The 26,083-nt window shown below is 41.5% G+C and overlaps 2 protein-coding genes across 4 annotated transcripts; one reads left to right on the plus strand and one right to left on the minus strand.

The window, feature by feature from the left end:
- Positions 1-288: 288 nt before the first annotated feature.
- On the minus strand, positions 289-7,051 carry sprn (shadow of prion protein). Of its 3 annotated transcripts, none has more exons than XM_078530758.1 (3): positions 6,823-7,051; positions 3,441-3,567; positions 289-2,555 (listed from the first exon to the last, which is right to left on the minus strand). In XM_078530758.1, the coding sequence occupies exon 3, from the start codon at positions 2,534-2,536 to the stop codon at positions 2,081-2,083; it is 456 nt and encodes a 151-aa protein (XP_078386884.1). In that variant the 5' UTR covers positions 2,537-2,555; positions 3,441-3,567; positions 6,823-7,051; the 3' UTR covers positions 289-2,080. The 3 variants fall into 3 exon arrangements, with proteins under 3 accessions (XP_078386884.1, XP_078386882.1, XP_078386883.1); XM_078530756.1 differs by having other exon boundaries at positions 3,435-3,567; XM_078530757.1 differs by lacking the exon at positions 6,823-7,051 and adding an exon at positions 6,046-6,144 and having other exon boundaries at positions 3,435-3,567.
- A 5,492-nt stretch (positions 7,052-12,543) lies between these two features.
- echs1 (enoyl CoA hydratase, short chain, 1, mitochondrial) lies at positions 12,544-24,787 on the plus strand. The gene is made up of 8 exons (XM_078530761.1): positions 12,544-12,697; positions 15,578-15,775; positions 16,920-17,047; positions 18,787-18,886; positions 20,838-20,942; positions 22,482-22,601; positions 23,931-23,998; positions 24,084-24,787. The coding sequence occupies exons 1-8, from the start codon at positions 12,607-12,609 to the stop codon at positions 24,147-24,149; spliced, it is 876 nt and encodes a 291-aa protein (XP_078386887.1). The 5' UTR covers positions 12,544-12,606; the 3' UTR covers positions 24,150-24,787.
- Positions 24,788-26,083: the final 1,296 nt, after the last annotated feature.

Here is a 26,083-nt window from a genome sequence, read left to right on the forward strand (position 1 = left end):
ACAGCATCCATGCTAATGCCAGTATTGCTGCATCCTTTCTACTGAGGACAGCAGTGAATTGTTTGCTTGTACAGTCTGTGATCCTAACCTTTACTTATACAGCCAGAATTAACATCATCTAATAGTGCAAGTCATTCATGTGGTTGTTTCAGGAATAGCCTCATGTGGTCAAGACACACACAAGAATGCATTAGGCATGCCCCATTCTTGCAAGAATGCATCCTATGCCCCATTCTCACAAGGACACTTCAGTCCTCCTCACTGAAATGGATCTTAGGAATGACAAAACATTGCACACAGTACTTTATTGTAAGGAAATAGTTTTCATTACAAATGGATTCCAAACAATGAAATGAAACAGTCACCAAACACAAATCATTAATGAAGTATTGCTGCTTGTAAGCGACATGTTTTCAGTTCAATTGTTTTTTGTAACATGATAAATTATGACATTCTTTTATGAAGTATGTCCTATATAAATTCATAAAACAATGCATTATCTGTGTAACAATACTTCACAAAGTAGCTGTGTCAATAGTTAGTATTTTGAGCACATACCTATATAAAATGGAAACATGTTCTTCCTGCAACATTAATACTGTTGAAAATATTTTATAGTTACTTAAGTACTATTTACTACTGTATAAAATGTTTCAAACATCACTTTCACTTTTAAATTATGAAGTAAACTACAAACGTGTCACAAATTGATCCACAAGATGGTTTGACAAGTCTCATATTGTAAAGACCAGAGACACTCCATTATTTGCAGTTTCCCACTTTTCCCCATAAGGGGCTTTTTAAAACCCACTAAGAGAAAGAAGCTTTTAAAATTTCAAAGGAAAAATAATTCAGGAATGAGAATCCTGCATTTAATTCCACTTTGAAAATTTCAAGATTGTGATTGATTTTTATTAGGTAATTATTGCTGAAGCAAATTTACAATGAACTTAGCCTATTGACAAAAGTATCTTGTGTTTATAATGTTGTCTTGAGTAACAATAATGTAGAGGCCAACACCATCTACACTCAAAATGTTTCCTTAAGAGTGAAAATACATCAACTGTGAAGTCAAATGTGCACCATTTTTATGTTAAATTTAAAGATTTCCCAGTGGAATAAAAGCCCTGTCTCATTCTCACCATTCTGAATAAGAAATTCTCCTGAATTCCTTATAGTATTTATTAGTAACTCTTATATTTATGGCCCCTAGTTTTGGACTCTCCCACAACTGGAAACACCTTCTCTACCTCTCCATATCTTGTAACTATTAGGTTAAAGTTAGCTTCTAATAAAGTATTGACAGGTCCAACTGGCGTCAAATGTTCCATGCACCAAGAGGGCAGTTATACTCCACATAAGGCAGGAGTACAATTTCATATTGCACCAGTGGATGAAATACAGAATTACCTCAATTTCCCTTTCTCCTTTTAAAACAAAATGGGGCTATTCAAATTCTGTAGTGGAGTGAGTACATCTGGAAGTGGTCAGCTCGTACCAATTACGATATAATATCCATCGGAGTCACGCCAAATTTTAGAACTTTTCTTGTAGTCTGCTGAGCTTGTCTGTAACATCAAACTTCAAAAGGGTGAAATCCTTCTCTTCCCATTTTAGGAAAGAGAAGTAGCCGTGTTTATAAAGTGCTGCAATGCTGCCTTGTGCTCAACCACACTTCTGCTGAGGCTAACAATTGGGAAGTCTGAAATTGACTGACAGGGCAGTTAGCTTTCCCTGCCTTTTGAGATTGCTGATAACTGCATATACTTTTATGATAATTTAGTAACAATTCAGGGAATTTACATCAGTTTCCAGATAGAATATAGCATTAGTGTCAAACCAATGATTGCTGCAGCAAAACTCACCCAACAAATGTAGATACTGTGGCTTGATTCTCTTGGGAAACTGTATTAGGATGCATATAGTCTTCTACACTGCCTAAACCTATCAGTGCTATAAACAAATATGATATCTATTAACATTTAGAATGATATTAAAATGCTAATAAACTTCTAAAGAGAATAATAATTGTAGCTGTGATAAAACATTGAGGAACAGTTGAATACTGCTTTCTAGAGTTTTAAAGTTGGAAATATTTGAAGCTAAGCATAGAGCAGATGGATGACAAGCTGAAGGAAGGCCAGAATGAAGCGGCTGAGGATGTCCAGGCTCTGTAACTGTAGACTCCTCCCTCGGATGTGCAGTTTTTGGCTGGGGAGCAACTCATGTTCACGTAGCTCTGAATACCCTCATCCCAGATCAGCCTCGATCCTCTCAGCCTTCCAGCCGCATATCCGACCGCAAGTCCAGCTGCAGCCCCAGCCGCGGCACCTGCTACTGCTACCCTTGCATTGGAGCCATAGGACCGGTAGCGACTGGGACTCTTGACCCGTACCCGGGGAACACGGAAACGCCCACGGGCTGAGCCCCGAGCTGAGCCTCGAGCTCCTCCTCGCCCTCCCTTACAAGTGACGTTTTCGCAGAAGATGGCTACCAACAGAATGACCATCCAACATGTTGCTGTGGTTCTATTCATGATGAAGCATTCAAGAGACCTGGAAAGATTAACATTATTTAGCCACATAAAAAATCCAAGGCAGCTTCTTTGGAAGCAAGTGGCACTGACACCCAGAGTACACCCAGAAGACTAGAAAAATGCACAAAGTGGAAGCCTGGGAACATCTTTTGTAGATTAAAGTCAATATTTTCTAAGGCCCCGCTCATTGTGATGTTTCTCACATGCATTGTAATATCAGAGGCATCATTTTCAATCCTCAATTTCCACAAATGTAAAAATTGTTGGCAATGTATTCATTGAATGTGAGGTAGCTCATCACAGGCGGGAACTCAGAAAATCTACCCTTAAAAGTCAGTTGTGTAAATCCAGTAACAACACTTATGATAGTTTTTCCAATTTTTCTTGCTGGGTTTTTGTTTCACTGGGGACTGTGTATTTTTCCTTGTGCCGACTTCCAGCAATGTTAACCTTATAATCCAGCATTTAAATCAACTCAGCAGAAGAACTTTCTCTTGAAGTGTTTGGTTGAGAAGGACACTACTGAGATCCAGGGAGCTAGTCTACAGGTCAGTGCACTGGAGTTGTTAATGTAAAGCCCCAGAGGTGTATCTCTACCTACAGCTTGAGTGAACTTGTTGGAGTCAACTACTGGAGTCAGAATCCAAAGAAAATATACAATTGTGCGTGAGAGGGGGAAACTGCCCATCTGCCCAGTATTGCAACTTTAGATAAAACAAGTCCGCATTTTCTACAGGTATTGTATTTAACAATGTTTTCCTCTCCAGTAAGTTGCTGCGTAGTAGTTACCGCTGTATATCTGGACTGGTACACATTCACAAACCATATTATGACTTACAGCCAAGAAAAGCAGTTGAAAATCATGAATGATCTCAGTTTAATTATTGTCTATACTTACTCATACCATCAGTGTAGAGAGATTGTTTTTAAAATGTGTTTTAATCACATAGACCTTCATCTGAATAACCATTGTGACGTCACCCGACCTACTCTACCCTCAATGGAAATTTCTTGCTCCCTTCTCACTGTCCCTGCAACACAAAGTGGAAATGATTAAAGACAGCCCAAAAATAAAATAGTACACTTATGTTATCAACAGAATATTGCACATTGAAACATTTGACACAATTTGAATTTGTTTCTTGAGGCAGACTGATGTAAATGACACACAGAAAGAAAACATTGCATAAAATCCTTCCATAGGCATGTGCACATTAAAACAATGAGTCGTGGTAACCTAACTACGTGGCTAAAGTAGATTTCTGGGCAGAAGACAACTCCGTTTAACAACGCCACAAATATACAATGGTTAAATAATAGAAATGGATTTGAAGAACAATCATTTACCAAGTAGGCAACAGACTGTAGACTGGGTATTTTGACTATTACAACTATTACCTATATTCAAAGCTGAATTAAATACCTCTTTTAGGTGGGAATGCGGATAGAAAAAGCCACAAAAAGGACAATGGGATTCAAGTTTTATAAACAATAGTATTGAATATTATAAACGAAGCAACGATGTTGAATTTAAAAAGATGTCCATTATGTTACAGTTGAAATATTACATTCAGTTATGTGTTGTATTTCTATGTTTGCTTAATACAAGCGTACTAATCCCACACAGGATTGATGAACGTAGGTTTGGTTTATTTGAAGATGTGGTACATGATTGCACAGTAGACAGATTTACTGTAAAGATTCAACATCTATTATTAAATGGAAAGTAGAGCTACAATTCCTCAACACTACATGCTGTTAGCTAAACTAGAAGCTTCTCTGAATAATGTCTGCTGATCACATGGTTTGCATCCTAGCTACAAACTCATTAGCATATTCTCTCTGAAAGCAATATCGCAATAATAAGTGCCCTATTATCTGAAGGATATGGTGAAGCTCTGTTAGAATGCTATTGGAACGAAAGGTTATAAGTTGTAAAGAAACATTTGAAAAGTTGTGGCTTTATTCTCTGGAAATGTTTTGAAAAAGTAAACAGTGAAAAATTGTTTCCACTGTTGATGCATGGGGATCTTGACTCAGGATTATCACTAGAATACAAGAGTGAGAAGTTAGGAGGCTTCTTCCCAACAATTATTTGTGACTATTGAGACAGAGACTGTAACGAATTGCCAATGTGCAACCCTCACATATGAGAATTCACACCAAGCGCACAAGTTCTGTTGAAGGTGTCTATCTCCCAGCCCAGACAGTAACATTCATCTATAAACAATTAAAATAATATAAGCAATTACAAGAGATGTGGCGAAGTCAGGAAGAGAAGAGAGAAAACTGGTTCATAAATAGCCCATTAAAATCCACCAAATGAGTAAGTAATTATACCAACAAGTGGTGGGTTTACCACTAAATCCACACAATGAGATGCAACTGGGTCATGAACATTTTTAATTGGACTACCAATTGTCGATGATAGCATACATAGAAGGACAGTTTTCATTGGTTGGTACACTTTGGTTCATGGTTGTGAGATTTGTCACAACAATTTTTTTGCAGTACATGATTTTTTTCAGTAGAATTTCAGAAATAGCAATTATAATTTCAGATCACCAACCCAATCAGAGTAAGAACATGGCATCAGAATCAGACCTCACAGGCTGAACAATATTCTATGTTTACACTGTTCTATACATAATAATATGGCATTGATCCTCTATACCCTGCCTATTTTTACAATACAATTCAATAAATCATAAAACAGTGTTAACTGATATCTTGAGAATTTAACAGTGTTGTGATTAGGGCCACATCACTGGTGTTACCTTTTCTTGCAGAAGAGTGCACCCACAGCAAAATTACAAAAACACAAATATAACAATAATCATTGTTATTGTAGAACTTTCAAATACAATGTACATACTGATAATTTCAGTACATTCAATCTGTATATTACATAAAAAAATCTTACGTCTGCATTTCCTGTCAACTTTTGATAGTATAAATTCCTATGTCTGTAATTATAATGGAAACTGCCCATGTAATCTTATCACACTGTAATTATTCATGGCGGTAGATCACCCCCTACTGGTAGGGGGATGTAATTACAGTATAATAGGTTTACATGAGCATTTTCTAAAAATGTTGACGTAGGAATTCATAATAGAAATTTAAAATGACAATGCATTACATAAAATGGGGACCGAATTATGTCTCTGCACCCTGACCCAATTACCTCATCTTCTAATCATGCTGCACCTGAAGATTTGAATTTAATCTTGTCTCATCTTGCAGCACTAGGGGAGATGGACTAGCACATAATTAATACAGCTGCTAAGAGGTTTGACACTTACCTCACAAAATCACCATGAAACATTATGGGCATTAGTTTTATCCTGTGACATTTCTCAATGCATGTGTTGGATTAAACTGATAGGGACTAGTATGTTACAATTAATATATCTGAGTATATTCACAGCTTATTGATAAACTTTCTGCCCTAGGACAGGACCTAACCCAACTCAAATCTCACACAGAGGATTCTTAAAGCCACCTACTAGGGAAGAACTGCTGATGTCGCTTCCCATTGCCTTCCTCGCGGTCATTGTCTTGGGAAAATCAATGAGCTGCAACCATGGCTGAGGAGATTCACTTTTCATTTATACCAGCGGGCGGCCACCCACACCCTTCTAACGCAAGTACCCCCGGTTGGATTCAGATCCAGCACAGCGCACACACCTTGTAAGGCTGTTTGAACTTCAGGCTCAGTCCTATATCGACAGTTACTGTCGGTGTTACTGTCACATCTCTGTACATTCATTGCCTAAAATATATTGTTGTTTGCTACACTGGCAATTCTCCCATTTCCATTATATAGATACTACTGTCCATGTGTAACAATGGAATACTGACATCACCCATTGCATTCATTGTATGCAACATGGGTCGAATTTACTTTCCTAAAGCAGTGACTTCAAAATTAAATTACTTAGTCAAAGAATTCTGAATCCCAGTTCTCCCTATACCATTGATGTTCAATGGTAGCCTCATCTGAATCTATCACACACTGGAACAGCCAGTTTATCGGCCATGTTTTGTCTTTCATATGCAATTGCTAGATTGGTTATTATTGCAATTACTGGGGGTAATTAGAGCTGATTTTTTTTTTAGAGTCTTACATTTTATTTATTGAATAAACCAAGCGTGGCATATTTTATTTTGCAGATCGTGTTTTTTTTTTTAGGTTTTGTTTTCAGAAATGCCACTATCTTCTCTCTTTGCTTGACAGCCCTAAATTAACCATCCTTAAACCGAGTGCCCAGTACTGTACTCACCTCTGGCAGAGTTTATAGTCACTGTGGCTGCTGTACTGGACTGCAGTAAATGGCGCAGAGCATGGATCCCCTTGTCTGATCCCCTTATTTGTCTCTATGTCGCTTCTCACCACACGTCCAAACCCTAATCGGATTATGATTTAAACCGGAGACGGTCTTAGTATAAAATCGTCGCCTGTAATGTTACCGAGTTTACAGCCGAGAATCCGGAGCAAACTATACATGAAATGAACTGAACTGTCTTCGCTATAGCGAAAAAAATATTCACACAGGCAAGAGGGGGGAAAAATCGAATCACCAAACGGGAGGAGGAGCTTTGACACAAACACATGTTACCTAGTTCCCTAGTTACGGCTGCAATAGAAGCATCTCCGCATTGAAAGAAAAATCTCAACACTTTAGTCTTCTTCATTTAAAGGATTGCCTGAAATGCACGTACAGATCTCCTCGAACTCCCTCTCTCTATCTTACATTGTGAATTTCATTGTCTTTCTTTATTTTTGCCTGTGGTTCACTGTCTTCCTTTTGTATATTTGGATCAATCTTTGTTCTGTTTCTATCCTAAATTCAGAACTCCATTTTTTATTGTCAGCTCTTCCTAACCACCCTGGGCTGTAGGTATAGGTGCAGCACCTTTCATCCTAGTGCAGTCTCAGTGCGAACCAAGTCTTTGGGTGTTTCAGGGCATTGGTCTCCACATAGAGTTGCCAACCCTCCAGGATTGGCCTGGAGTCTCCAGGACTCTGCTGTGTGCAACCGTGGAGAAAAAATCAAGGGAAATTAAAAAGGGTTGTTTATTTATCATTTTCTTTGAACATTTCTCTTTAGCAGCTATAAAAAATATTGGAAATGGGGAAGAAAGGTTGTTTGGCTGGCATTCAAGTATCATCCAATTGTGTAATGAGTATTTTTGCTTTCCAGTTGGTGTAGGAAGGCAGTAGGTCACAAGGGTGGATGTGTTGGCCGACTAACGGCTGAACATGGGGTCGTCATGTGATGAAACCTCCAGGAATACCTTTAACCAGAGTTGTCAACTCTATTTCCACACTGCATCTGACTCTCACCTTAGAATTGATACTAAGGCTTAAAGAAGCTGAGAGCCTGGTGAAGAGTGAAATGTCCTTCCTCCGCCCACGAAGACCAGACCTGGCAGGGCTGACAGAGTTCTCAATGGCACAGCAGCAAAAGATATTGTACCCAAGGTTCAGCATGAAGATCGGAGCTATGTGCTGTCGGGGTTTCCCTTTACCCTCAGAGACTCTCCCCACACTCAAGTTTGTGACACCAGATTCACGTATGTATGGCTTGAACAGAATGACCAGCGAGACAAGTTTCTTCTGATAATTCACAACTGCTTTATTGAATCGCCCATAATCCCACAGTACAAAACCCAAAATTTAAACCAACCTATTCCCACCCGACACAAAGTCACCATGACTCGGTTAAAACTTACAAAAACACAGGCAAAACACCAGGTCCTGTGATGAAACTGTAAGAGAAAATACTCTCAGACCAATAGCACCAAGATATGGCTGAAGCAAGTTACAAGGTACTGGCAAAAAACACCAGGTTTTCACCCCAAATCTTCACAAAACTCAGACCAATGTCACTACGATTTGGCTGAAACTTACAATCCCCAACATGGCTGGTCTGTCTGGTCTTGACTGAGTCAAGGTGACCAAACTCGGCGCTTCTTCCAACTGTAGCCCAAGACCTTAGATCTGCTTTTCTTTTATAATAATTTAACTCAGACATGTCAAAACATATTTCCTTTTGTTCCAATATCCATTTAGTTGATTCCATGCAAAGTCCAGACAAATGTCATCAGCTCCTGCTAGTTGAAACAACACAGGGTTTTCCATGGAAGATATATCCAGACAAATATTATCAGTTTTCATTGTATGAGCAATTCTCCTGCTGTTTGAGGTAGCACAGTAACAGCACAGTGACAGCTCCTGGCTCCAAAGTTAATGAGAGTTTGAATGAAAAAAAATAAAACTACCTGGAAAAACTCAACAGGTCTGACAGCATCTGCAGAGAGGAACACAGTTAACGTTTCGAGTCTGTATGACTCTTCAACAGAACTAAGGAAAAATAGAAGAGAGGTGAAATATAAGCTGGTATAAGGGGGATGGGACAAATAGAGCTGGATAGAGGGCCAGTGATAGGTGGAGATAGCCAAAAGATGTCATAGACAAAAGGACAAAGAGGTGTTGACGGTGGTGATATTAGCTAAGAAATGTGCTAATAGGTGACATTAAGGGTAGAAAGTAGGACGAGCAAGGTACAGATAGCCCTAGTGGGGTGAGGTGGGGGGAAGGGATCGAAATAGGCTAAAAGGTAGAGATAAAACAATGGATGGAAATACATTTAAAAATAATGGAAATAGGTGGGAAAAGAAAAATCTATATAAATTATTGGAAAAAAGGGGGATCGGAAAGGGGGTGGGAATGGAGGAGAGAGTTCATGATCTAAAATTGTTGAACTCAATATTCAGTCCGGAAGGCTGTAAAGTGCCTAGTCGGAAGATGAGGTGCTGTTCCTCCAGTTTGCGTTGAGCTTCACTGGAACATTGCAGCAGGCCAAGGACGGACATGTGGTCATGAGAGCAGGGTGGAGTGTTGAAATGGCAAGTGACAGGGAGGTCTGGGTCATGCTTGCGGACAGACCGAAGGTGTTCTGCAAAGCGGTCACCCAGTCTGCGTTTGGTCTCTCCAATGTAGAGGAAACCGCATTGGGAGCAGCGAATGCAGTAGACTAAATTGAGGGAAGTGCAAGTGAAATGCTGCTTCACTTGAAAGGAGTGTTTGGGCCCTTGGACGGTGAGGAGAGGGGAAGTAAAGGGGCAGGTGTTGCACCTTCTGCGGTTGCATGGGAAGGTGCCGTGGGAGGGGGTTGAGGCATCGGGGGTGAACTCATAGAGTACTGTAAGCTGGGTAAGTCACTGTTTGGGACATAGTCGTTAAGATAAGCTGCATTGGATAAGTATCCAGGCAAATTTACGTAGATGGTTAATGAAGAGCACAGCGGGATGGTTTCTGCTGTATTTAAAGAGGCCTCTCTCAAGGAGGTGCTCTGTTCATCTATATTTCTGTAAATGCAACCACAGGTTCCTGAGGACATGCGTGAACCTGCTATCAAAGGAGCCATGCATCCTTAGGCTGAGGTTTTCCAGAGAGGTGGTTTGGGAAGCCTTGAAGCCATAGTACAGGAAAATTTCCAAGTGTCAGGGATTGTCTTCAATAGTGGACTGCCTTGGCCTACAATCACAACAGCGCTAACGCCTCTACAGTCAGACTCTTGGAACGAAGACTTTTCCTTACCCTCCAATTTGTTGGTACTGATCTCATGCACATGAACTGAAGGAGATGAGTGATTGTATTTCTAATCTGAATAGGCCTGTCGGGCATCAGGTGCCAAGTTGTGGGCATTTTGTGGTATGGCTCTCAGTGAAACGCACTGGGGGATTTACAGTTGTGGCACTTGGAAAATGGCATTAGCTGTCGATTAGGGTGCTTGGATCAAGGGAAAGCCTTTATTCCGCACAGGGCAGTAGAAATTAGAGACTAATTCCTGCCTGTCTCTGCTGATCAGATTGTTGAACTTCGTCCTTCATTTAATGGTTGCCACTTTGATGACCATGGTCACCTCCTGTCAAACCAAATATTTTATTTCCCTCCCTCTTGGATTCTGGATGGTGGGGGGGGGGGGGGGGGGGGGCCTTCCTCCTCCTTTCAGCCTCATGGAGAAACAAAACCAGATTCTCCTTGTTGAAGAAGGCAGACCAAAAGTGGCAGTTCAGTTTGGAAGTCACTCCTAAGAGTGGGTAAAAATAAGGAGCTGGCACAGTCAAAAGGTACCCACTAGAGACATCCAAAAGCAAAAACACCTCTAAGGCTCTAACAATGCACTCAAGCTAGCAGGCTCACAGCCCCTGAATTCCCCATGTGTCCACTGGCAGCAGCCAATCCAAAGGCTCAGTTTGCTCCACTACAACACCCACCCTATGCAAATGTGGAGGGACAGGATGTTCAGGCACTGTCAGGTGGTTCGAGCTTTCAAGAATTAAGGCAATGTGGGGGAGGGGAAATACTAGCTGAGCATTATTATACTTAGGATAGTTTTAAGATCACTTGGCAGTCAGGTCATTTTTTTTAACAAATTAAATGCCCACCAAATATTTTAGCAGAAGTAGAAGATGTTTCCACTCGTGCGGAAGTCCAGAACTAGAAGCCACAAATATGAGATAGTCAGTAATAAATCCAACGGGGTATACAGGAGGAACCTTTTTACCAAGAGAGTGGTTAGAATGTGGAACTTGCTGCCTTATGGAGTCGTTGAGGTGAATAGCACAGATGCATTTAAGGAGCGGCTAGATAAATACGAGGGAGAAAGGAGTATAGGGTATGTAGAGAGGATGAGGCTAGGTGGAGTGGTAGGAGGCTCATTTGGTGCTTAAACACTGGGCTCAGTTGGTCCCCTTTCTGTGCTGCAAGCTGTATGTAAACAGATGGCATCGTCAACTCTCCTGCTTTAAATTTTTAAACTGGTGTTTAACATATTGTACAAGGCTGCTTTTGCAGCATTCCTGTATGTTGTCTGGAGCACAGAGCAGAAGAGGATGTGAGGATTCATTACAGGGCGCAGAGGGGGTTTACCAGAATGGTTCCAGGGGTGAGGGATTTTACCTACAAGCTTAGCTTAGACAAACTGGGATTGTTCCCGTTTGAGCAAAGGAAATTGAGGGGAGATCTGATAGAAGTGTAACAAGAGTATCGTTCAGATAAGGTGGACAAAGCTAAACTGCTCCCATTAGCTGATGGTACAAGGACTAGGAGAGGGCAAGAGATGCAGGTGGGATGTGAGAAAGACCTTTTTACACAGCAAAGTGGTAATGAGATGGAAATTGGATGGGTACTTGAGGGAAATAAACTCTCAGAGCGCTGGGGTTAGAGCAGGGGAAGGGGGCTGATTGGGCTGCTCCACAGAGGGCCAGCATGGACTCGATGGGCCCAATGGCTTCAGTCTGTGCGGTCATCAATGACTCGAAGAGCAGTGTTCGCCTAGACTGTTCCTGCTCCATTCAGAAGCGCGACAGTTCCCAAACCCTCTGCAGCGCAGCAGAAACGTCATTTTCACAGGGGTGCAAGCTTCATTTTCATTTGGGTCACGTTTGACATCAGAAGGAAAACAGCACATGGTTCATTCTCTCCTGCAAAAATCAGAACTAGGTTACTGAGCGTGAAAGAAGCCGCCTTTTGAAAAGCCTCGCTCCGGCTGCTTACTCCCTCCAGTAAAATCAGGGAAATTGTACAAATGCTGCAAATATAAAATAAAATTGGGACAGTGCTGGAAATATACCGGCAGGCGTCAGAGAAAGACAGGTTGCGATCAGAACAGTGGTAGCAGTGTTGGCAAATAGTTGCACTCCAGTGAGAGAGAGAGTATCTGCCGAAGCGCATTGCTACAGAACCCACACAGAATGCCAAAGTTACCAATTGCTGGATACATATTTGCTGCTGAATTTAAGACTATTGCAATTGGGCGGTGGGATTAAATGCAGGATTATTAGCCCGGGGCTCTCGGCTTCCAGCAGGAAAAACGAATCCATTCATTTACCTGCGAGAAATGTCAATCATTAATTGGAAGGGGGGTGGGGGGGGAGGAGAACCGCCCAAATTTTGGGTGATTGACAGCTCCCGGGAGGCGGTGATCTTGGGCTCTCGCGATACTCTCAGATTCTGGGGTAGAGGCACAGGCAGAGCCCATTAGCGAACAGCAGCAATGTCCTTTCTGTGCAGAGCGGCTGCCTCTTCGCTCCGTGCCTCCAGAACCCTGCCTTGCATGCTCAATGCAGCCAGAGCCTACAGTGCAGGTAAGCTGGGCACCTTCCCTCGGGAGGAGGAGCTGGGGAGAGAAAGGTTCTTAAAAAGCTTTGCAAAGTCGAGGCCAAGAGAGCTTGGGGCCTCCTGTGCATTACAGGGGGAGGGGGTGAATGCAAACTGCTGGAGGAGTGAGTGACCTTCGGAAGTTGAAGTCCGTGGAAGTAGCAGTAAAAACACCGCCGACTCTGTCTGCAACTGAATAATTCGGAACTAATATCTTAAACAAAGCCAGCTATGCAAAATTGCATTGCAAAACGTTTGCTGTCGACTCTGGATACTGGTGTGTGATTGATGTATTTTTTTTGGAAAAAAAAACAAGAGAATAAAGTTTCCCTTCTGCAAACCATTTTCCCTGCCCACCCCATCTTCAGAAAAAAAATGAGACTGACATTTCTTATTTTGTTGATCTTCTCCACGAAGCTCGGGCTGTCGTTGTTTAACAGCAATCAGTCCCAGACCATTGGGTGAGATTTTAACTGATTCCAACCCAGCCACTTGCAAGAGAGTTAAAATTAGGCTGGTTAGCACAGGAGTGTAACGTTCAGGGTCTAGCCCACGGTTAAAATAGGAACAGTGCTTTACTGGGATCAGGGACTAAGGAGCTCAGTCTTGGACGAGCTTGCTGTTCTTGTGGGCCTGCTGGTTGACTTTAAAGTCAAGAGGTGGGATGGAAAAGAGTGCTGAGGTGACAACAATGTTATAACACCTCACTTTACATGTCCTGAGAACTCCTATACTTGTGCTTTTAAAACGTGGCTTTCCATCAGGCCTGGAGTTATTCTGCAGCTGGCACTAACTCCAATTGCGTAACCCATCGAAATTGAGAGACCTATCCAGTTGGGTCTCATGTTGAAAGAAAACTCGTGTCGCTTGTGCACCCAAGGAGTCAGCTCAGTGTAGCCAACATGGGTAGATCCCTACAGTCCAAGCCCCAGACTGTCTGTGAGCAATGCCATGTTTGGATTGTGCAGAACCCTGGGCTCTGAGCTACCCTTGTTGATGTGATTGTGTGTTGAGGAAGGATGTCAGTTTGTGCAACAGAAAAACACTTGTAATCTGGGAGGCCGGTTATTATTGCCCACCACACTGACCACCACTGTGCCTGTGCACAGCGGGCACACAAGTACCTGGCAGATCTTGTTTTTAATTTGTGTATAACAAAAAGACTAGAAATCTCGCCCAGTTTTAAAGGTGCAATTTTGGCCCATCTGTATGAGAACTAAGGGAGTCGAGGTCTAATTTTATTGACTCTTTGCATCAGGCTACTTTCAATGCAGCAATGAAAAACACGTTTACAGTGGCCAACAAGCAGGGTTTTGTATCCATTGGGTTGTCATGCAGGTTCAGGATTGAACCTATGAGCTGAGCCTGTGGACGCAAGGCCCTTAAGGTTGTTTTCATTGCATCAGTTGTGAAACCAGAAAATACAAAATAATCACTTAAAACAAGTTTTGAACCATTTTGAACCACATCAAAAGGGTTGATTGATTTGATACGTGATTAATTATTGTCGCAGGAGAAATGGACATTTGTCAAGTTTTCTTTAAAATTTGCAATGTGTAGTGCCTGTAATTGGTGTTTCACATGCATTCTAAAGTTGCTTTTAGACTGACTGTTTAGTAATCTGCTTTCCAATTTCTCCAGCATATCTTATTGTAAGATTGTGCTTTATAAACCAATCTTCCTATGGCTTTTTGTGACATTTACACCAAGATCTGGGGGCAGCACTTGTTGTCTACAGCATTAATGCCACTTATGCTCCCTTCCCCCCAGTTTTCTCCCCTTTCCTCTCTTGTGCATACCTGGGCCAGGTTCCGGAGGCATATCTTTCCCAAATGGCTGTTCTGCTTCATGTTTAAGCCTACTGGACAATGGGGCGTAACAGGCGAGCCTGATTCTGCCTTGCCCAATACCTCATATTTTCCAGTGAACTTCACTGGTTAGTGATCTGGAGTGGGAGCCCTGTCTGAATGATGTTTTTCCCACTCGTATCCTGAAGAGGGCTGCTGTAAATTGTAAATCCTGCCACTGCTACCCTGGCTGAGGTGAGCTATGGGCTTCTGTAATGTCGTGGTTATGTTACTGGGCTCGTAATCCAGTGGCCTGGAACAATGACCCCCAAAGTCATGAGTTCAAATCCCACCATGACAGCTGGGGGAATTTAAATTGAATTCATTAATTAAAATTGGAATAAAAAGCTGGTGACTGTGAAACTACCAGATTGTTGTGAAAACTGTGCTGGTTCACTAATGTCCGTGAGGAAGGAAAACTCAGTCTTACTCAGTCTGTCATATAATGTGATTCCAGACCTCCAGCAATGGGGTTGACTCTTAAACCCCCTCTGAAATAGCCAAGCAAGGCACTCAGCTGTATTCAAGAAGGAGGCTCACCACACCGAGGGCAATAAGGGTTGGATAGTAAATCCTGGATGCCCAACTCCTGTGAATGAAGTTTCAAAAAAGCTAATGTGGCCCAGGCCAGGCTTCAGACTTGGCAGCTTTTAGGAACAGGAGTAGGCCATTCGGCCCCTCGAGTCCATTCTTTCCTGTAGCTCAGAAACGCATCACATGGGTACATTTACCACTGATCCATTTCGCCAGATGCTTTTCTTCTGGCAATGAGTAGATGATTGTGAAGGAATATATTCGATCATATGCTGTTCGACATTCCTGAAGATTGAACAAAGGGAGAAGCAGAATGTGAAGAGAGGCAGAAAGCTTCTGCGCAGGTCGCTTCCGTTTCCTTTGGAGGACTCGATCCATTGCAATGGTGTTTAAAGATTAACACAAAGCTTCAGATCGTTTTCTGTTTTTGCTATCGATTATGTAAGTAATTTATGAATGTGCTGCTTTTATCATTCTCTTTTCAAGGTGGCCAGTATCAACATATACTCGTGGAAAAGAAGGGAAACCAGAAGAATGTGGGGTTTATCCAGCTGAATCGGCCGACAGCTTTGAACGCATTGTGTGACATATTGATGAAGGAAGTCAGTCAGGCACTGGACACGTTTGAAGATGACCCTGCAGTTGGAGCCATTGTCCTCACAGGGAGTGAAAAGGCATTTGCAGGCAGGTATCCAGAAAGACATTTATTAATGAACTATTATATTTTCTAACATTTGAGATTTAACATTTGATAGGAACACAGGAATTTATCGATGAAAAGAGACCATGATCCATCTAGTTCACTTTCTGGTGACTGCATGGTACGATGATGATGATGGAGATTTTGATTAATCAAATCAATCTCTGTCAATTAGTTAATATTCATTCAGGCGTGACAGGAGGGAGACCCGAGTGGGAGGGAACTTTGGGAATCCTAGGTCCAAAATTACCCATTCCCCTCAAGCTGTGTGACACTAATCACATCTTGTCTCAAATTACTCGTATACTGTATCCCAAAAATAATATTTTTTGAAGGAAATATATTTAATTTTGCATTTGATTGTTCAATACATTGTCCTACGTATAAGCAAAAAGGATATGTCACTTCAAGCCATGTGTATTTTAAATTGAGTGTCTCCAAACCTCTTGTGGCTGTATTCTGACTTGCACCATCCCGCACGCCCACCATCCCTGTGCTGGCTGATCCACATTGGCTCTTAGTCCACCCGTGCCTCGATTTTTCAATGTTCATCCCTGTGTTCAGATCCTTCCGTGGCCTTGTCCTCTCTGTTTCTGTAATCTCCTTCAGCCCTATGACCTTCCGAGATCTTTTCCATCCTTCCCCACTTCCTTCCCCCAGCCTAAGGTGGCCGTGCCGTCTGCCATTTGGGTCTTAAATTCTGGAATTCTCTCCCTAAGTCTTTACGCCTCCTCTCTCTCTCTCTTTCAAGATGCTGTATAAAGCCTGGCCTTTAGACCAATTGTTTAGTCATTTGCCCCAACTTCGCCTTTCTTTCTCCATGCCAGCATTTGTCTGATTTGGGTTAAAATCCTGGAACTCCCTTCCTAACAGCGCTATGGGTGTACCTACACCACATGGACTGTAGCGGTTCAAGAAGGCAGCTCACCACCACCTTCTCAAGGGCAACTAGGGATGGGCAATAAATGCTGGCCTAGCCGGCAATGCCCACATCCAGTCAATGAATAAAAAAAAAATGCTCCTGTGAAGTGTCTTGGTGTTTTAGCTGCTATACAAATTCAAGTTCTTGAATTTTGCATTTGTAACTTAATTCCCGTTTTATTTGATTTTTTTTCTTTTTCTTTTTAGCTGGTGCTGATATCAAGGAGATGGAGAAGAAAACTTTCCAGGAATGCTACTCTGGGAACTTCCTTTCCCATTGGAACCGTGTGGCCACAACTAAAAAGCCTGTGATTGCTGCTGTGAACGGCTATGCTGTAGGTAGTGCTGAGGGTTGAAAGTTGACGCTTTGAGCTTGTTGTATGCATCTCAAAGTCTGTTCGAGTACCGTGTGATCGCGGAATCTTTACAGTGCAGGAGGCCTTTCGGCCCATTGAATCTGCACTGGCTCTCTTAAAGAGCATTCTACCTCGTCTCACTCCCCTGCCTTATCCCCTTGTGGGCAGGAGGACAGTGTGATGCAGCTAGGTTATCTCATTTCTCACAGGGAGAGACCCCAATTCCAGACCCCAGCCCTGATTGACATTAAAAATAAAACATCCCTCTGAGGTGACAAGTTTCACTAGCCTTGGGTCATTTTCAGGAGGGTGGGAAGACTCATAGATTGAGGGAAGCAGTCTACTGCACAGATTTATCACGCCAAGTAGTAGTCTTACATCTGTATTCCCTTGTACAAGACTATTTCTTAGACAGCTACTCTATTGATTACAGTGAATTGATGAAGGTAGCTTATAATTAAGCCATCTAGGCAAGAAGGTCCAATGTTTAATTCACTGAGGTAGCTGAGATTGTAGCAGAGACACCTGCACTTGATCTTACAATTCCTGAGCAAAGCTGGGCAAGATCAGTCCCAGGTTCCCACACTCAGTCCTGAACCACTGACATCTGCGGAAAAATGTTCTTGGCTGTCGGGTGAGGACATGATGCCCGCCAAGGCTGATTGTCCTGCCAACACTCACTCTCTGGAATTAAGATGTGACGATTGAACATTGAGATGAGCAACCAAAGGATGACGGATGCCTAGGAAACGGTGCGCAAGTGAAAGTCAACACCTTCAGAAGAGGCAGAGGGGAGATATTAAGAGAAGAAAACTTGTTATAAAAGCTACTTATGCCATCGGACATGAGTTTGTGCACATACCTCTTTCCCCACCTGTTGCAAAGTCATCAGTCTGTGTGACAGTCACGTGTTGATACTGCACTGGCCAAAATGAGGAATTTAAAACTCTTCAATTATGGCTCTCCTATTGCGTAGCAAGTTATGGAATAACACTTTTATTCCTTGACTGAGGAATTCGCAGTTCATCAGCAACACGCAACAATTGCAAACAGCCACTTTGGAAGTGGAATAATCACCGTATGGACACTCCACTGGGCAGGCCAACCTGTGATTAATGTATCAGGTAAATGCATGTGGTTAGCCTCCTTCCTCAGTAGTAAGATATTTAAATTCAGTACCCATCCCCTCATTGAACTCTGCATCCCACTCTACCCACTGTGTCTTGTGTCTGTTCTACCTCAATCCTTTGGCCCTGAAATTCAGCTGTTGGACATTAGCTGACAAATGAAATCCCTCTCCGCACTATCTTGGTGATTAAATGAATCCATTATAATAACAGAAGATGGAATTTCAGATGACATATGGAGCCTTTGTCCACCAGTGTCGTGCGGGTTAATTTCAGGGTCTTTTCCGATGTGATACAGTTTCTCCATTGCAGTACTAAATAACGTTGGTGCTCATCCTACAAATTAGAAACATTTTTAATCACGATGAGAAGATTTTTACCATGGCAGATTGGCGAATAAATGATATTGTTGTGCATTGCCCAAACATAGATGTGAAGAGTTTGTACCTAATTTTGAACTTTGGTCATAGTTTCTGATTATGTCCAACTGAGCTAATAAGTTGCTCTGAAAATTGATGATACCAAATTAAAATTAAATACTGGAGAAGTTTAGAGAACATAATGCATGATTTGATCCTTTTTGTTCTGTAGCTCGGAGGAGGCTGTGAGTTGGCCATGATGTGTGACATCATATATGCGGGTGAAAAAGCATACTTTGGACAACCGGAGATTCTGTTGGGAACTATTCCTGGTAAATGTTCTGCACAGTGTTATTAGTAGGTAAATGGTGAAGTTTCACTGTTGGGTTACAGTACTGTATGCTAGGAGACTGCCCCGTGAAATTGTGTGCTTGTTTCCATCTTATCAGTTTGAACGTTAGTTCATTAGGGTTAAGTGCAGTGTTTGTTGGCATCACTTACTAGCCCACAGCAAGCTTGGCACCTGTCACATGCGAGATAGTGGGAATGTGGACTGTTCACTGATACTACAAGTCTGCCCAACTAAAGTAATTTTGGATAAGCACTTCTCTAATTAAATGTCAAACTTCTATTTAAAAATATATTAGTGTTAAAACTGCCAAATTTTTGTTGTAAAGCTTATGGAGGTGACAGGTTTTCATGTTTTGATCGTATATTTTGAAAATAAATATTTCAGTGTTGCAGCCAGACTATTCTATCACCTGCTGGGCAAATATAATTGTGTTCTGAAACCTGAGAGACCAGCTGATATTGTGCATTAAGAACATTATCCCCTTTGCTCTGTCATTCACAGTTGATATTCTAAATCCTATCACCCCCTGCCCTGTAAATGTTCCCTTTTGAAGTTACTGTTGAATCTGCTTCCACCACCCTTTCAGGCAATGCTGATCATGTCACTTGCTCCATAAATATTTTTTCCCTCATTGCGCAATTCTATGCATTGATTCAAAACTCTGTAACTTGCAGGTCATTTAAGCTGTGGATACAATTACAAATGATGAAACGTAACTGGATTAATTGTGTCATATGAACGTTTACTTTTTGCATCATTTGTAATTGTAGCTTCACACATTCCATTCTCCACCAGCCAAACAGATTTTTAAAAACCATTTTAGAAAGTGCAGATTCCGTGCTGTGGAGTATCTCTGGGTACGTAAGATGTAATGTTGCAGTGTGTACTCCCAAGGGAGAAACCAACATCAAAGAGTTTGCACTGGCAAGATAGGCAACAGTATCCACCCCATCTTCCCTTTAGCACAGCTCCCACTGCTAGTGACAAATTCAGAGATTCTGTACTTAACATGACACTAGTAAAACCCTGTTGCCCTGATTAGCATAAATATCTTGAAAGCAGCTAAACTAAGCACTATAACGGCTTAGTTCACCATCTCTGAGTATCCCATAAAATAATTTCCAGGTTTGCTCGCCTCCTCTGACCTTTACATTTCCATGTGTAGCACATACTGAATATGCGCCATGTTACAAAGGTCAGTGCAATCAGCTACAGTGAAGACCCCCCGAAAACTATTTCTCCTTTGTGATCTTAACCGCTATTTAATACCATCATGAGGTTTAACTGACACATCGTTCAACAGTTTGCAAGCAATAATCCTTGAAATGGCCCAATTTCAAAAGGTATCCCTGAATTGGAAAGGGTGATCGAGAAAGTGCCATGTGGTTATATTTGATTGTGTCCGATACCAGCCATACTCAGAAAAAAGCTGTTTCGTTTGGTAGCTGAACCTACACTGGCTTCCAGTTAAGGAAGGTGTCAATTTTAAAATTCTCACCCTTTTTTCAAATCCTTCCAATGCCTCACCCCTTCCTGTCTCTAATCTCCAGCCCCACAACCACTTTGAGGTATCAGCGCTGCTCTAATTCTGGCCTCCTGAGTGTCCCGATTTTTGATTGCTCCACTACCGGTGTCTTTGCTTTCAGCTGCCAAGGCCCCAAGCTCTGGAGTTCCCTCCTCACGCTTCTCCACCTGTCTACCTCCTCCTCCTCCTCTTAAGATATTCCTTAACACTTTTCTCTTTGACCTAGCTTTTGATCATCTGCACTGATATCTCCTTATGTTATGTGGTGTTGAATTTTGATTTGTAACACTCATGTGAAGTGCCTTGGGGTCTTTTATTATCTTAAAGGTGCTATGTAAATATAAGCTGTTGGCAATTAAAATGTTAGTGGGAAGATGTTGGTAAAGCTGCATTGTCTTTGGGGCAGGTGCTGGTGGAACACAGCGGTTGACCAAAGCCGTAGGGAAGTCATTGGCAATGGAAATGGTCCTCACTGGAGACCGGATTTCAGCTCAGGAAGCCAAAGCAGCAGGTACGGTGTTCAGCAGCTGTTGGATTATTGCCATTTCGTGCTCTCACATTACCTTTTCTATTCTTCCTTCCACCAACATCAGCTTGGCCCAGTTAGTGGCACTCGTTGCCTCTTTAATCAGCCCCACTCCGCAACATGAGTGCACAACCCAGGTTGACACCTTCAATACCGAGGGCGATGTCCTGTCTGCCTGCTCGGGTGGATCTTAAAGATTCCACAGTGTCCTGGGCAGTGTTCATTCCTCAGCTCGCGCCGGTGGAATCTGATTGTCCCATCATTCAGTTGCTGTTTGTGGGAGCTTGCTGTGTGTAAATTGGCTGCTTGGTTTGCCTGCACAGGTGGTCACACCAAAAGGGTAACCACAGCTTGTGAAGAGCTTTGGGATGTTGCAGGGATACAAAAAGCTTTCTCAATAAGTGCCGGTCATACTCTTCCTAACATAAAACTGAGCAGCAGGAAATGGGTAGATAAGATTTTTAATAAGAGTACTACAGGAATTGATCCTGTTCCAAATTCAGGAATATTTATGCTTCAAGATATCACTGCTTTAGGGTTGAGATTTCAAACATACAGTAAAGCAGAGGCCCTGCTATAGCTATTAAAAGATCCACATTTTCTTTCATGCCTTCTAAACATTCATCGGAACACAGGGCTTAAGAGTAGGAGTAGGCCATTTGGCCCTTCAAGCCTGCTCTGCTATCCGCTAATATCATGGCTGAAATGGTTGTGGTCTAGAGTTGCCAACTGTGATTAAATTCCTGGAGGTTTCATCACACGACTTGCCCCCAGCCATTAGTCGGCCAACAGATCCATCCTTGTGACGCACTGCCTTCCTACGCGAATTGGAAAGCAAAAAGACTCAACACCCAATTGGATGATGCTCGATTGTCAGCCAAGCCGCCTTCCCCCCCCCCCCCATTTTCAATATTTTCATATCTGGCAAAGAGAAATGTTCAAAGAAAATGAAAAGAAAATATTTTTTAAGTCCCGATGATTTTTCTCCAGGATTACACACGGCAAGAGATTGATCTTCAATTCCTGGAGCCTCCAGGCCAACCCTGGGGGGTTGGCAACCCTATGACAGTCTCAACTCCCACTTTCCCATCTGCCCTGCACCCCCATAACCCTTGACTCCCGTGTCGATCAAAAATCTATCTAACGCAGCTTTGAACATATTCAATGACTACTACTCTGGGGAAAAGAATTGCACCTACTAACGAGCCTTTGAGAGAGAAAAATTTTCCATATCTCCGTCTGAAATGGGAGAGATAAATATTTAAATTATAGAGCTGTGTGATTGTATTTTCTAAATTTGGCTATTAGCAAACAGTACTCGAGACAAAAGGAATAAAGTTAATGCAAACTACTAGGACATGTGATTTGCTAAGATAAAATAATAAATACAGGTTGTACTATCATTTTGAGACACAAAATACACAATTTTTGAATTGGTAGATGTATTTTTCAGTTCCCATAACTTAAACTCTAAGGAGCTTATGCTGGATAATAACACAGGGCTGGTGGCTTTTGTTTCCAAAGGGCTTGTAAGTAAAATCTATCCAGCTGCTCAAGTGGTGGAAGAAGCTATCAAATGTGGAGAGAAAATAGCGAGCAACTCTAAGCTTATTACAGCAATGGCGAAGGAGGCAGTCAATGGTGGTAAGCAGAGCAATTCTTTAACCTCGGCATTGTTCCTATTAGGAATCTGTTTTAAAGATGAGGCCTGAGATGGTTTTACTGGACGTTGGTTACTTCATAATGTAAATGCTTCACTGCCTGCATTGAATTACAGTTTGTGTATGATTTGCAGGGTTGATTTAATATTTGAGATTTACTGCAAATGTTTAATAAATGTGTAATTAGGGGTCAAATCTATTTATTTATTTTGGTAAGTGATTGTTGGTCTAGTTTCGGAATTGGCAGGAATTGTCAAATCGTTTAACTGGATGTTTAACTCTTTGGCTGCCCTGTCAGATTATTTCAGAATCCTAATTTTAACTATCTACTTTTTTTAAAAATTGAAATGATTTAAAAAAAAATTTACCATTTTTGTTCCCAAGTAATGTTGACTCCTTGTTTACATTTCACTGCCCCACCAGTGAGTTTGCACATCAGTGCCTCACTTATGTCTGAGCTGGTGTCTATTCTAGGCTTAATAGACGCAACTGGATAGCCCGAGCAGTGAAACGAGCAAGATGGCGGAGGTAGATTCGCTCTGCTCTCTTCCCTTGGTTTTACCCCGGAGCTAGGGTGTCAGCAATTTGGCTAGTGCATAGAGTCTCTATAGAATTGATATGGAACTTAAAGGTTGGCCCTTCCAGTGCTGTAACCCACTCGTTTTGGGTTGGGAACATAAATAGGTCTAAAATAAGGAATGTCACAAAAAAAAATCTCTATTATAACCGCTATAAAATGTAATGGTGTTCAATGATTTTAATGTAAAATTGGGTTTGCATTAATTCTGTGAAGGGGAGAGGACTTATATTCCAATGATTTCCTTTGTCCCTAAGTGAATTAGAATGTTCATGTTTAACTGCGCGGGGTTTATTTAATCTTGAGATGTATTGTAAATGTTTTATAAAAGTGTCACTGGGGACCAAATCTATTTATTTATTTTGTCACTGGCAAATTAAGAATAACACTGGCAAATTAAGAATAACACTTGCAAATTGAGGTCCCCAAAATGATGATTAGTCTAGTTCCAGAATTGGCAGGAGTTGCCAAATTAGTTATGCTGGATGTTTAACGGATGAAATAGGCTCTGGCTTTCCTTTCAGATTATTTCAAAACCCTAATTTTTAACTATCTACTTTAAAAAAAAATTGAAGTAATCATTTTTTTTCTCGATTTGCCCAAATAATGTTGACGACTTGTTTATTTCACTTCCCCCACCAGTGAGCTGCACGTCAGTACTTCACTGACGTATAACGCCACATTTAATGGCTTTGATTCACTGTGGCTGCTTAACAATTCTGTACTTCATTCCAGCTTTCGAATTGACGTTGGCAGAAGGAAACCGATTGGAGAAGCGTTTGTTTCACTCGACCTTTTCCACTGTAAGTAGCCTACATCCAATTAAAACAAATTGTGTTCTCATTTACCAAGACTTTCCAACTGTGCCGTGTGCACTCTTTGTTACAGAACGACCGGAAAGAAGGCATGAGTGCGTTTGTTGAAAAGAGGAAGGCTAATTTCACTGACCAATGAATGTACAAAGATGTTCTGAATCGCAATGGGAACTGAATTATTAATGTCGCTGAGAAAGCTGGACGTTGAGTAGATCAGGAGTGGGGTTTTGGAAATAACAAGTTCTGATTTCAAATAAATATTTTATTTTGGTGATCCTGTATTTTTATCAAAGTAATTGAAGAGGAAATGTGAACAATAATTTAAATCTTCAGTAACCTTGACTCAACAGCCAACCTGTTAGATCACATGCTGATCGATCTGTTAGATCCATGAATAATTTAAGCTCGTTTTTTTTTTGATAAGTAATTTTGTTCTTGCCCGTGTTAAGCGTTTTATCATTTAGAAAGCAGGTGAATCAATATGTGTAGGGTATGTGGAATTGTGTCTGTTACTACAGCAACCTAGCAGACTGCAGCAAATGGAAGATAACAGAATACAGGTCAACTCTTCAAAGCAACTGTCATCGCAATTGACTGCATCTGAGAGATTGTGGAATGGAATTCTTGCTATTTAAATGTTCCTAATTTTGTGGAAAGCAGATACTTAAAGAGTGGGTTCTTTGTACAGGGATGCTGTTTGTTAATAATTCTTGATTAACCAGTATTAAAAGATTGAAATAAAGGCAGCCTGCCCATTGAGGCTTTCAGTAACCTCAACTGCAACAACTTGTGATTGTAGGGGGAGCTGACTGAAGGATGGATGAAGAATTGGTTTTTGACACGGTTTTAAAAGACGGGAAGAGATGTCTGATAGTGGTTGGTGGAGAAAGTCCCAGAATATAGGGCCATGACAAGTGACAGGAAATCATTCCATGAAAGAATAATGACTCGAGGGAAAACTCTTAAATCTTGGTTTAACATTAACATAGTTTTTAGTTCCATGGATCATAATTCCCAGTGTGTAAATAAAACACTGCCATAGTATTCTGCAGCTCTGAAGAAGGATCATACAGACTCGAAACGTTAACTCTGTTTCTCTCTCCGTGGATGCTGTCAGGCTGCTGAGTTTTTCCAGCATTTTCTGTTTTTATTTCCGATTTCCAGCATCTACAGTATTTTGCTTATATCTTTGACCAAGTGCTTGATCATCCTTTATGTTCAAGGTGTTTTATATATAAATGGAAGTTGCAGTTGGTTATGGCACTGCTATGTCACTACTACTACATTTAAAAAAAATTAATTTACAGGATGTGGGCATCGCTGGCTAGGCCAGCATTTATTGCCCATCCTTAATTGCCCTTGAGAAGGTGGCAGTGAGCTGCCTTTTTCAAAGCAACTGAATATCCTGTTAGGCTATTTCAGGAGGCAGTTAATAATCAATGAGTATGACTAGACGCACGTGAGAGCTGACCAGGTAAAGATGGAAAGCCTTCTTCCCTAAAGGACAGTAGCAAATCATCATTATGGTTAAACATTATTTACTTACATCTGCAATGGAGATGTGTTAGAGAAATGGAAAGGCAGCCAACAATGGATTCTATTGGTCATGTTGGGTGATGTATGGAGGTAGCACACTCCCATTTCAACTTTTGCAAATTCTATCAGACTGATGGGAAGAACTTCCCTTTTTGTAAGGACCCTACGTTAGAATAATCTTGTCTCTGAATGGATGCAGAATTACAAGACAAAGCTTCCAAATGTGATAGCAACTAGCACCAATGTGAGAATGTAACCCACTGACCTAAGCTGGATGATGTGTTTGAGGCACACTGGTTTAGGAGCACTTTGATTTAAGACACATTGGTTGGGCAACTGGCTTAGAAATGTTTGATGTTGATACTGGTGCAGAACTGCTGCACTCCCCACTGTGAACACCAAAAAAAAACCCTCTAAAAGTAAGAGTATTGTTAATTAAATTTACATGAAAGCTCTCAGCAATGTTAGACTAGGCAACTAAAGTATCACCACTACTTGCTGTGTCCAACAATTGTCCAGCTCTTTAAACCGGCTGAG

Source organism: Cetorhinus maximus, chromosome 27 (genome assembly GCF_964194155.1).
Source record: "Cetorhinus maximus chromosome 27, sCetMax3.hap1.1, whole genome shotgun sequence".
Classification (NCBI taxonomy): Eukaryota; Metazoa; Chordata; class Chondrichthyes; order Lamniformes; family Cetorhinidae; genus Cetorhinus; species Cetorhinus maximus.

Bases quoted from the DNA above. Each gene is read 5' to 3' on its own strand.
- sprn (XM_078530758.1), bottom strand. From the start codon at position 2,536: ATGAATAGAACCACAGCAACATGTTGGATGGTCATTCTGTTGGTAGCC.
- echs1 (XM_078530761.1), top strand. From the start codon at position 12,607: ATGTCCTTTCTGTGCAGAGCGGCTGCCTCTTCGCTCCGTGCCTCCAGA. The intron at 17,048-18,786 runs GTAGGTAGTGCT...TTTGTTCTGTAG, and splicing joins CTGCTGTGAACGGCTATGCT to CTCGGAGGAGGCTGTGAGTT. The intron at 20,943-22,481 runs GTACGGTGTTCA...TTGTTTCCAAAG, and splicing joins TCAGGAAGCCAAAGCAGCAG to GGCTTGTAAGTAAAATCTAT.